Source organism: Pseudorca crassidens, chromosome 5, assembly GCF_039906515.1.
Source record: "Pseudorca crassidens isolate mPseCra1 chromosome 5, mPseCra1.hap1, whole genome shotgun sequence".
NCBI classification, from domain to species: Eukaryota; Metazoa; Chordata; class Mammalia; order Artiodactyla; family Delphinidae; genus Pseudorca; species Pseudorca crassidens.
Window position 1 is genome coordinate 114,936,956 of NC_090300.1, and position 13,524 is coordinate 114,950,479.

General features: G+C 35.1%; 1 protein-coding gene across 1 annotated transcript in view; it reads left to right on the forward strand.

Moving 5' to 3' along the window:
• GBE1 (1,4-alpha-glucan branching enzyme 1) overlaps positions 1-13,524 on the forward strand; it is a 292,532-nt gene that overhangs the window by 211,995 nt on the left and 67,013 nt on the right. The window contains exons 11-12 of the mRNA XM_067739200.1: positions 909-1,019; positions 4,404-4,575. Of these exons, the coding sequence (XP_067595301.1) occupies positions 909-1,019; positions 4,404-4,575 (283 nt within the window). The remainder of the gene's footprint in view (positions 1-908; positions 1,020-4,403; positions 4,576-13,524) is intronic.

Consider the following 13,524-nt stretch of genomic DNA (forward strand, 5'->3'; position numbering starts at 1 on the left):
TAGGGGCCATTGCCTTTGACACTTTTGGACAAGAGAAATGAACCCACTTAGAAAGAATGCGTTGAGTAAAAGGACAGGCTATTTTTACGCTATTAACTCTGAGAAGCACCAGCTTTTATAGGATAGGCAGAGGAAGGGATTTTACAGGATGTCTAGAGTGGTTGCAAAACAAAACAAAACAGTCAGGAGTTTTGCAATGGTAGACTAAGAAGGAAAGCATTTCATGGAAGGGGTAGGGTCAGCATTATCATCATGTACTGCAAGCATTTGCCTAAGAAAGAGCAATTACTGACCTAGGAGACAATCATAGTCTGAGATTTTGGCAAGGTCATTTGCACTGAAGAGGTGTTAGTGGCATAGAAGCCACACTGGAGACTGAGTAGCAGCTGAAGTGGAAACAAAAATGTGTGGTCTGTTAAGATGATAATTATTCATGATAATTAGGCTTTATACTTTGAAATAACAGTTGTTTTAATTTTTTTTTTTAAGAATGGAACAAGACATTATTCTTGCTAATTTTTTTTTTCATTCAAACCTAAAAATGTAGCAAGTATATCTCTACCTTGTGGAAGTTCCGGAAAGACATACTGCACAACACTTCACTGTGGTCATTAATCAAGAGGTAGCAGCTATTACAGAGGAAAAAGTTTACAAAAATCCTAAAATGCAGTGATCAAATCATCTGCAGAAAAACACATGCACACACACATGCAACACCACTGTCATTTGGATAGTCTGTATAAAAGCTGTGATTTCAGTAAAAGTTTTGACAAAGATATTTTTGCTCTGTGGCTGTGCTTATATCTGCATCTCAAATAATTTGGATTGATATGCTGTATACCCTCAGACTGGGATTTAAAGTAAGGATGATAATGGTGTATTGGAATTATTTTTTGTCTTTTATTTAGTTACTTAAAGAATATAAAGATGAAGATTGGAATATGGGCAATATAGTGTATACACTCACAAACAGACGCTACCTTGAAAAGTGCATTGCTTATGCAGAGAGCCATGATCAGGTAAATTAATATGTGTATAAACCATTCTGTCTCTGTCTGTATTTATTAACATACCTAATTATAAACATATCACAGTACAAATTTCTATAGTTTAATACAGTTAATGTAATGTGTTATCTGTCTATTTTATGTGACAACTATTCATACTTGAAAAACATTTAAAAATTATTTTGTAGATCCATAAATTCCAGCTTCAAAATGCAGTACCACGTTTACCCTGCCAAACTGTAATTAAATGATTGTGAATGACAGTTTCAAGTGTTATCTTACATGTTTTCCTTTGTTGTCACAAGAGGAATGTTGGTGCTAATCCAGGTTAATTTTAATTTCCATTTTAGGTTTCCTTCTAAAGGTTTTCTTTTATGCCTTTTCACAAGCTTTCATCATTTTTTCCCTCAGTCACTGAAATCTTTTGCTGATTGATCGCCCTGACCTCTGTCCCTCTTGATTTTAGTCCATCCTCTGTAATGTAGTCTGAGGTATTTTCCAAAGGGCAAAGCTAATTTTGTCAACCCAGATCTTTTGGTTAAAGCTTCTCATTCACAGCCTGTCATATCCTGGCTCATGCCAAAGTTTATTCTCTGCTCAACCCTCCAAGAGTTCTATTCTTCAATACTGTTAAATTTCCACCCATTCCTGAGTAGGTCAACCTTGCTCCAATCTTGTACTTTTCCCCACACACCTGCAAATGCCTACGTCACCTGGGAAGCTCGTGTGAATACCTAATGCCCTGGCTCAGACATACTCTCCTTGAAGCCTTCATCCAGGTGTATAGGGAAAAAATAGTTTCCCCATTCTTCACTTTCTCATCACATTTTAAGCAGAAAATTTGCTTCTGATACCTTTGTATTTCCAGCCTTAGCACTGTGCTATTCCTCGTAGTCACTCAATAAACATAAATAAATGCAGGAAAAGGCCATTCAGTTATATAAAGCCTATGAACCAGCATAAACAACATAAAATGAACTCCTTATACATTAAAAAGACAGTAAAACTGTCTGAAATTATTTGCAGTATATGTATTCAGAAAATTAAAGTTAAACCAATTAGCTCCTCGGTATTTCAGCAGAAATTGACAATTTAAGGTAGACAGTAGTTTTTCAGGTGTCTCCTTTGAACTATTAAGAAAGTATAAGTAGACCAGAGGTCAGCTACCAAGGCCCATGGGCCAGATTCTGTCTGCTGCTTGTTTTTGTAAAGGTAATTGGAACACAGCCATGTTCATTCACTCACCTATTGTCTATGGCTGCTTTTGAGCCATAATGGTATATTTAAGTAGTTGAGACTGAGGAAGGAGCCCACAATGCCTACACTATGTACTGTTTGGCCTGTACAGAATGTTTGCTCACTCATAAAGTAGACATATATTAAGTTTTGCATCTTCCTAGTTGGAGCAGTACTTTCTTTTCAACTTAAATTGGCTGTGGAGCAAGATCAAATAAATACCTATGAAGAAACCAGAACCAAAACGTAACAAAATAAGAAATGAGTAGTATTAATTTAAGATTGGGGGAATCCCTTGCCAAATACATAACAATATGAAAATTAAAATGCATGCATAAATGATATCTTTCCATTACAAACTCCTAGCAGTTATAGCATGTTTTGAGCTCCCAATATATGTGTATTTTATATGAATGAACACAAGAATAAATAAATGAGTGGAATAAACAAATTGAAGATGAAACTGGTAGGTTAATTTCATAATTTTTCTCCCCAAATGTACAGAAACAGTATGGATTTACCAAGAATTATTTCATGCTTTAAAGATCCACATAATTCTGCCTTGTATTACAAATTGTTGGGAATGTACAAAAAGATGCAGATTGCCTAGTTCTTTCTATAAAAGCAAATGTATACTGAATTTTAAACCTGATAAAAAATTATAAATATGAATATATATGTGAAAATAGCTTAGAGATTAAAATAGGTTTATAAGTAAAAATATTTTTTTAAAAATGAAAATAATCATACAGTAATAGGGTGAGGAGATTATGGTTTAGTCTCTATGTTTCACTATATATAATTTTTTGTCAATAAATAACACTTGGCATTAGTTAGCTGTTTTTTTTTTTTTTTAATAGGAAAATTTAACCTCAACATTGAACTGTTTATTTTTTTTTTATTATTTTTTTTTAATTTTTTTTAACATCTTTATTGGGGTATAATTGCTTTACAATGGTGTGTTAGTTTCTGCTTTATAACAAAGTGAATCAGTTATACATATACATATGTTCCCATATCTCTTCCCTCTTGCGTCTCCCTCCCTCCCACCCTCCCTATCCCACCCCTCCAGGCTGTCACAAAGCACGGAGCCAATATCCCTGTGCCATGCGGCTGCTTCCCACTAGCTATCTATCTTACTACGTTTGTTAGTGTGTATATGTCCATGACTCTCTCTCGTATGCTAACACATATATATGGAATTTAAGAAAAAAAAAAATGTCATGAAGAACCTAGGGGTAAGGCAGGAATAAAGACGCAGACCTCCTAGAGAACGTACTTGAGGTTATGGGGAGGGGGACGGGTGAGCACTGACGGGGCGAGAGTTAGCTGTTTTTAACCATAAATAATTCAGATCGTTAAGAGGCCTCTTCTGCTGCTCAGGGTGTTTCTGAGTTAACCTGCCCCATTTGTCAACTATTATATTTTCATATAAAACAAACTAATTTTAGATTAGATGGCAAATATAATGAGAAAGCAAATTTTACATTTTAAGAAAAAGTTGTCAATTTGCTGCTGAAGGGGAGAGGGTCCATTGTAATATATTTATATACATATTATATATATATAAATACATCTATATAAATATAAATGCATATACATATAAATTACTTTTAGGAAACTCTTCCATTCTTTCAAAACAATAAAATCATGATATGCAAGATATTTTTAAAAATCTATTAGTATTCTAATAGTTTAATGTAAGATTATGGGATTATATGAAATCATGTATGTGAAACTTTTGAAAATTGTAAAGCACTATAGAATTTAAAGAATTCATTCAATTAAAAAATTCATTGTTCAAATCCTAAGAAAAAGAAAAAATATCTGTTAGTATTCTCAACATTAAAATACATGTTTATTCTAACTTCAAAAAATGTGAAGCATCAGCTTATTATAACAAATATTCAGGTAGCTTATCATGAGTTTTTCACCAAGCTATTTTAAAAATGAAAGAAACATAGGTACATGAGATCTCTCATGTATTTCACCAGCTCACCTTCAGCATAGTGACTGTTGGAAAATACATGAAATTAATACTAATTCACACACCTCTTCTGCATTGTTTCCATTCTGTATAATTGCATGTCATTCTAGTATAAATCACAGCTGCTTAGTACCTATTATTTGCATTTATCTCAGTGACTTTTATTTTTATAGGCACTCGTTGGGGATAAGACGCTGGCATTTTGGTTGATGGATGCTGAAATGTATACCAACATGAGTGTTCTAACCCCGTTTACTCCAGTTATTGATCGTGGAATACAGCTTCATAAAATGATTCGACTCATTACTCATGCACTCGGCGGAGAAGGCTATCTCAATTTCATGGGTAAGTATGAGCTGAACATATATCCAATCTGTGTTTAAAATGTTAACTAATATTATATATGACATAAGTTATGCAGAATATTTTGGTTTGGTTGTTCAGGTTTAAAATAGAAAATTATAACTTTATTTCTTTAAAGCACTGTCATTTATTTTTACAGCGTAAACTGTGAAAATTAAATTGCTTTAAGATTATTGTTATACTAATACATGATGCAAAAGTAATCTAATGGCTGGTATTTTATTTAATATTGTTGTCAATAAGTGGGGTGAACTTTTTTTAAACAGAATTATTATTCTGAATTTAATCATTGAGTTTATTAAATAGTGTTTGTAATACATTGAACATAAGAAGGATATAATTGTCATGTCATAGCATATTGAGCTAATATTATTGGTCTTCTTTGAGGTAATTGTATACCAGTATACTTGTATTATAAATGTGGAAGCCAACGCCCAAGATACTGTGATGGAAAAAAAAATGTATTTATTTTAAAAAATAGGAAAATATGAATATTCAAAGGTCATTGTTGTCTGAAGGATCTTGAATGATAAAACATAAAAATCAACTAATACCATTTTCAGTTCTATTTGGTCAACCATGACCATTTGATTTTTAGGACATTTCACCAGTTTTTAGGTTAGAGAGAGCTAGAAAGATTGGAAAATGCATATGGGAGACTGACATTTTTCTACAATAAAAGCTGTAGAGCTTCAGATTAGTTCATTTCTATCTGGAAATTTTTATTAAAAAATCTCAGATTGGGACTTCCCTGATGGCGCAGTGGTTGAGAGTCCGCCTGCTGATGCAGATCTTCCCGGATCTTCCCGGTCCGGGTAGATCCCACATGCCTTGGAGCGGCTGAGTCCGTGAGCCATGGCTGCTGAGCCTGCGCATCCGGAGGCTGTGCTCCGCAACGGGAGAGGCCACAACAGTGAGAGGCCCGCGTATCGCAAAAAAAAAAAAAAATCTCAGCTTGGACTTTTAAAAGCCTCTATTGTTTGCTAACTTGAGATTAGGAAGCCAGACCCAATAAACCATACACCAGATTTCACCCATACAACCTGTACCTTTCAGTGCATCCCTCTTCTCTCAGGATCACCAAAATTTGTTAATATTCCCAACCTGTCAGGAAGTGACCCTTATGACCTGTGAGACGGCACTTTGTCTTTCAGGCACCAGGCTGGGCTTCCTGGGTGGACTTTGCAGGCATTGTATTCATAAGTAAAACCGGCCTCAGTTCCTAAAAGGCAACTAGTCCTCTTTCACACAATGAACATCATTCATGAGTATGGCTTTTCCAGTAAGGCCTTAGTCGCACAGTTTATTCAATTATATCTTGATGAAAAGGTGGAGTCAATGAACTTAGGTAAACAACTATGTCACCATGTAAAGTGAGAGAGTTTTTAATGTTTTATTTCATTTACAAAAGCAGGGTTTATTAAATTGTTGCAGTGTATATAGATAGATTAAAAAGAAAATGAAAGAGCTTCCTTATATATGTGGAAACTAAAACAACTTTCCTGTTAGAGAAATAAAATCAAAGAAGACCTCTGATTTCATGCTGTTCGTCCTGTCATTAATTCTTGAAGCCCACTGCATCCGAGAATTCTAGTAATCCTGACTTAGCTTACTGCTTTAGTCTGGAAGTTGTGTAAGCAATATCAGCTCAGAAGCCTATAGCGAAGAGTTGAGAGTGTCAGTAGTTTGAAGTACCTGATAGAGTCCTTTTCCTGAGACTGTCCTTTGCTGAAGACAGTTCTAGCCCATAGCATGCAAAAGAGCATCAGAGTAAAATAAAACTATCTGCAGATGACAGAGAATTAATGGCCCTAGTTAATTTAATATTGATAACTTTCAGATTAAAAAAGGTCTGATGGGGCTCCCCTGGTGGAACAGTGGTTGAGAGTCCGCCTGCCGATGCAGGGGACACGGGTTCGTGCCCCGGTCCAGGAAGATCCCACATGCCGCGGAGCGGCTGGGCCCGTGAGCCATGGCCGCTGAGCCTGCGCGTCCGGAGCCTGTGCTCCTCAACGGGAGAGACCACAACAGTGAGAGGCCTGCGTACCGCAAAAAAAAAAAAAAAAAAAAAAAGGTCTGATGAAAGTTCATAATGAGAATTGAGTCTTGGTCAATATTTTCCCTGAGGGTAAAAATGGATCATGGACAGCTAAGATCTTAACAAATCTCCAGTAACTTCATAAATTTTGTGAAATGTTTATATTAATATACTCTTAACTGTATATATTCAACCTGAGGATGGCTAAGACGCTATTCTGTTTTGGAAACTCTTCCCATGGAACTTTCAATAGTAACACAACTAAATAAACATAATTATTTCTAGCATCTCTCTATAAGGTCTGTAAATTGACCATATTTGTGGTATCAAATATAATTTTGAAATTATTCTTTGATACAGAACTCAAAGATCTTTTGAAGTTTTCTTCTTACATTTGTCCTTCAAAAGGCTTATAATGTTTAACTCCAATATAGCACTTTTTAAAAATCCTTCTGTCTCAATGTCTTATCTAAATCTAGCATTTCTCTACTAACTTTGAAACCAGTAATCTCCAAAGTCTCTATAATTTCTGATTATTGATGTTGTTTTATGAAATTTAATATTTCCCTGTAAGCTATCATGACTTTAAATATTTTTTTTCCACTTTCTGATCATGGCACTCTCCTGCTGAATGGCTTCAATGGCTGCAGTGTCCTACAGCTGACCTCTAGGCCTTGCATGAATGGTCTCCCATGGGTCTCCCCATTGATGGCTCTGCTCCAGTCAAGCAAGCCTTCTTTCAGTTCAATGAATGTACCAACTTCCTTCCACTATGAATTCTGTGTATTTTTCTGTTCTCCCCTCTGAAATCACTCTACTCAGATACCTCCTGCCATACCTGACAATCCTTCATTTGCAAATCTTTTTTCCTTAGGGCAGTCTTTTCTAAAGCCTCAAACTTCACTAGTTTTACCTATTATACATTTTTATATTACCCTATACCTACCTTTTGTGGCACATAACAAAATTACATTTTCAAAAACTATTAAATATATAGCTGCCTTGATATATTTAAAACTGAATGAAAATAGGGGTCATCTGTATCTTATTCACTATTATATCTTCATGAACTAGTAGCAATTAGCACAGTATCTAGCACATCACAAGACTTGCACAATTTTCCAAAAAAGGATTATTTTATATATTTATATATATACATATATGCATATATATAATTACCTTGTAATTATTTTTAGCAGTAGTTCATTAGCTGCAATCACCAGTTGTAGTTTTGTTTTGTTTTGTTTTGTGTGCGGTACGAGGGCCTCTCACTGTTGTGGCCTCTCCCGTTGCGGAGCACAGGCTCCGGACGCGCAGGCTCAGCGGCCATGGCTCACGGGCCCAGCCGCTCCGCGGCATGTGGGATTTTCCCGGACCGGGGCACGAAACTGTGTCCCCTGCATCGGCAGGCGGACTCTCAACCACTGCGCCACCAGGGAAGCCCCAGTTGTAGTTTTAAGGAAAGTTATTTTTTTTTCAAGTGGCATGTAAGAAATTAATTTTTAAAAAGATCAATTTAAGAAATTCAAGACTAAGGAGCAATCTGGTTGTTTACTCATGTTTTAGGCATTTTAAAACTTACTAGCTTTTGGAATTTTATTTTTATTTCCCTCTAGTAGAGAAAGAATGATTTAAAAGAAGTAAGAAAACAACATACTTTTGTAGTTTTTCATTTAAATCTATTTACCTAAATTCATCAGGCATTTAGATATGTGTTCTGTTTATCAAAAATAATTAAGATCAATATGAATTCTCTCACAATGATACCAGTTTGGCTGATTTGTTTTATTTTTTGTCTTATATACTCATAATCTTGAGTTTAAAAAAGTTCTTTCACTCTGGTTAAAGCCAGGGGAATATTTGCAAGGTTTTTTTAATTTTTAATTTGCTAGGTTATTTTAATTGATTATGAATAAATAGGTTTATATTTCCTATTCTTCCACCATATCATCATATGAAAGAATCAAATATAGAAGAGGGGAGCAGGGATAGTTAAATTACTTTTATATCATTGATCATAAGAGTTATAATAAATATTAACAAAAGTAAATTTATATTTGACATAGCATACTATATTTTCTAAAACATTTTCATATGCCTCATCTAACTCAATCTTCATAAAAGTTTTTTTTTTTTTTTTTAATACTGTCTGGCTTGCAAAGAAACATGGGGTGAAAGAAGAATATTCAGGTATCTAGGTAGATGTTCCAAGTCCCATTTTACTAAAGCTACAACTCAGAGAGGAAAAGGGACACACCTAATATTGTACAACTAGAAAATGACAGCAGCTGATTGTCTTTTTCTTCTATTTACAATGTGAAAAAATTAGAAATGAAAATTATTATTAGATCAGTGTATAGATTAGCTACCAAAATATGGTTAATAAATATCTTTTAAAGAAAAGGTAGAGCATAGTGGTTAAGAAAGCGATCTCGATGGGAATACAAACTTAGCTGTGTGAGCTGGGTAAGGGGCATCATTACTCTGTGCCTTTGTTTGCTCAGTGGTAGAATGGAGTAGTGCCTGCCTCAGAAGATTGTTTTCAGGGTGAAATGATTTAATACGTACACAAGACTTAGAATATTGCCAGGCACATAACTCATAGTTAATGTTTCTTTAAATTTAATTTCACTTGAAGTTAAATTTATTATTACTATTTTTAATATTACTAGCTATTCCATTGAATATATGGGTCCTGAACGCTGATGTTTCAATTCCATCCAAGAGTGTTTCTTTAGAATCTTATATGATGGTATATTGTTTAATGTAAAAGTTTCTTAAAATATTTAATTCATTTCCTCTTGAAAACATCAGTAAAGGCAGTAATTCTTTGTTAAAAATCAAATGACATTTTCCTAGGTGGTATTATGTGGTTAATTATACAGAAGTTAAGCCATTTCTATAGTAAATCTCACTAAGAGTTAAGATTACTTATTTTTTTTAATTCATAGTGATGTCTGCTGAATGCTGCTGCTAAAACATCTTACTTAACTTTCACGTATGAAGAGGTGTGATGTTTGCCTTGATTCTCATTTCTAGGATAAGCCAATATGATATTAATCAGTTAACATTTATTATATATTATATGGTATCTGTGTATGAGTGTGTGTGAGCATTGCATAAAACTTAATATAGGGCTTCTCTGGTGGCGCAGTGGTTGAGAGTCCGCCTGCCGATGCAGGGGACACGGGTTGGTGCCCCGGTCCGGGAAGATCCCACATGCCGTGGAGCGGCTGGGCCCGTGAGCCATGGCCGCTCAGCCTGCGCGTCCGGAGCCTGTGTTCCACAACGGGGGAGGCCACAACAGTGAGAGGCCTGCGGACTGCAAAAAAAAAAAAACTTAATATATTTTTCTGGAATACCTGTGCCGAGATTTATTTTACACAGAAAGAGGGAGGAAGGGAGGGAGCGAGAGAGAGATGTAGATTGATATAAAGCAACTTCAGTTTAAAAAGTTAGTGAATTTGACATATATATCAATTTAAACTATACACAATATATTTATAACACATTCTAGAATGTGTTTTAACACAATTGATAACATTCCTTCATACTTCAGACATTTATATGTATCTACTATGTACCAGGTATTGTTAAGTGGTGGATATTCCTGGGTGAAAAAGAGTTCTTGCCCTCAAGGTCTCAAAACCCAAAAGGGGATCCAGACAAGTAAGCAGACAAGTATCTCTGTCCTAGTACATTCACTAGATACAGTGATAGAGATAAGCAGAGAATGTCATGTAAATGTGTAGGAAACTGGGTTAAGAGATTAGGTTGTTGGTGGAATTTATCAGCTGCTTCAGCCAGGCAAACATAGAAAAATAGAAAGGCACAAGAAAGCCATATGACAAACTTAGGGAAAGTCTAAGAAGGAGTAGGACTGAAGCAGTGGAGTGAGATTAAAGTCAGTTGGGAATATTAAATTTCAAATAAATGAAAAAACTGGGGCCCAAAGAAATCAATTTAGAGATCATTCATTGATTGGCAAGTTTAATGAAAAAATGTGGTTTTCAATCACTTTAAAGCATCATGAACTCTTCAGTAAGAAAGGCCTGGTATTGACTGATGGTTTAATAGCTTTATGGTTTATTTTTTTATCTATTTGTAATATAACTAAAAGGAGACAGAAAAATAAGACGTGATTATTGATAATCTATGTGGATATGTCTATGCGATTTTTATAATCAGTGGTTATTTAATGTTTAATTGTTGGTTAAAAATAAATATAGAATGAAAAACATCTGCTTTACACATAGGATGACCTCAGTGAATATATGTTGCAGGCATACCTTGTTTCACTGCACTTCACTTCATTGTACTTCACAGATATTGTGTTTTTTACACATTGAAGGTTTGTGGCAACCTTGCGTTGAGCAAGTCTATGGGCACAATTTTTACAACAGCCTTTGCTCACTTCCTGTATCTATCCCATTTTCATAATTCTCGCAGCATTTCATACTTTTTCATTATTATTATATTTGTTATGGTGATCTGTGATCAGTGCTCTTTTTTTAATTGAAGTGTAGCTGATTTACAGTATTATATTAGTTTCAGGTATATAACATAGTGATTCAGTATTTTTACAGATTATACTCTATTTAAACTTATTATAAAATATGGCTATATTTCCCTGAGCTGTACAATATATCCTTGTAGCTTATTTATTTAATACGTATCTCTTAATCTTCTACCCTTATTTTGCCCCACCCCTTCCATTTCCCCACTGGTAACCACTAATTTATGAGTCTGTTTCTGTTTTTTTATATTCATTTGTTGGTTTCATTTTTTAGATTCCATACATAAGTGATAACAGAGTATTTGTCTTTCTCTGTCTGACATTTCACTAAGCATAATACCTTCTAGGTCCATTCACATTGTTGCAAATGGCAGAATTTCATTCTTTTTTATTTCTGACTAATATTCCATTGTGTGTGTATATATATACTTTTTGTATCACATCTTCTTTATCCATTCATCTGTTGATGGATACTAAGGTTGCTTCCATATCTTGGCTGTTATAAACAATGCTGCTACGAACATTGGGGTGCATGTTATCTTTTCGAATTAGTGTTTTCATTTTCTTCAGATATATTCCCAGGATTGGAATTGCTGGATCGTATGGTAATTCTATTTTTAGTTTTTGGAGGAACCTCCATACTGTTTTCCACAGTGGCTTCACCAATTTACACCCCCACCAGCAGTGTACTAAGGTTCCCTTTTCTCCACATCCTCTCCAACATTTGTTATTTGTAGACTTTTTGATGATAGCCATTCTGACAGGTGTTTGGTGATATCTCATTGTGGTTTTGATTTGCTTTAATGTTACTACTGCAGCTTGCCAAAGGTTCAGATGATGGTTAGCACTTTTTAGCAATACACTACTTTTTTTGTGTGTGTGTGTGGTACGTGGGCCTCTCACTGTTGTGGCCTCTCCCATTGCGGAGCACAGGCTCTGGACGCTCAGGCCCAGCGGCCATGGCTCACGGGCCTAGCCACTCCGTGGCATGTGCGATCCTCCCGGACCAGGGCACGAACCTGTGTCCCCTGCATCGGCAGGTGGACTCTCAACCACTGCGCCACCGGGGAAGCCCAGCAATACACTATTTTTTAAATTAAGATATGTACATTGTTTTTAGAAATAATGCTATTACTATAGACTATAGTATAGTGTAAATGTAACTTTTATATGCACTGAGAAACCAAACAATTTGTGTGACTCACTATATTGCAATATTCACATTATTGAGGTAGTCTGGAACGGAACCCACAGTACTTTCTCACTATGCCTATACTTGTATGTAGATAAACTGCTAAAGCAATTCAAAGAAGAAGAAACTGTGGTTAAGGATATATTTTGCCCCATTTTCTGGTGGTTCTCTGGTTATCTTGGAAGTGCTACCTTTTCCTAACCCAGCTTACTGAGGCAGAGAGAGTAGTTGCATGACCTTGTCATGTGACTTGTCAGGAACTGCTATAGAGAGGTGTGGCCAGGCAGGCAAATGGGCTACTATGTCCAGTAATTGTGTACTGGGAAAAAAACACCAATACTGATGCTGCAGTATTAATTCCAGATACAGTTGACCCTTGAACAATGCAATTTTGAACCGCAAGTGTCCACTCATACATGAATACTTTTCAGTATTTAGTACTACAGTACTACAAACTAAGTGGTTGGTTGGATCTACAGATGTGGAGGCGCTAAGCATATGGAGGGCCAACTATAAGTTACTAGTGGATAAACTTTGTCATTTTTCAAGAGTCAACTGAAATACCAAAATAATGCATTGATGGTATTCTTTATTAAAGACTGCTTAGAATTCTAGAAAAAGAGAAGAACCTAAGTATTTAACTCATTTAAAATATAAACATGTACATATTTTAAAATATCAAGTAAAGTATAAATTAAAATCTAAATATTAAGCACATATCTTGCTGATTTAAAATATTGGCAGACATGTATAATCTTAAGAATCAACTATCCAAACAAAATGATGAAAATTTAATCTCAAAGTCAAAAACTAAATAATATTATTTAATCATTTTTAAAGATTTGAATTTCAAAAATAACGTGAATTAAAGTGTTGTCATCATCGAGTTAGTTCCAAGTCAGTTTCTGTGAAAAATGTTCTGGCTCTTCAGAAAGCTCTTTGTAATCCTATCCTAGGCTGGGCAATGGTAGGAGAAGGTTACATTGGACAGCTAACTCCAAATATGTTCATTTTCACGTAACCAAGTGTCTTATAACTTGAAGAAAATCTTTTTAAGCAACTTGACTTCATTTTCTTGAGTTTCATCATATATAGATAGAGATTCAGATGCAGAGTGATCTGAATCACTTTCAATACTGTCATGTTCATGTTCCACTTGTTCAGAAAGTCTTTGAACTAAAGTAA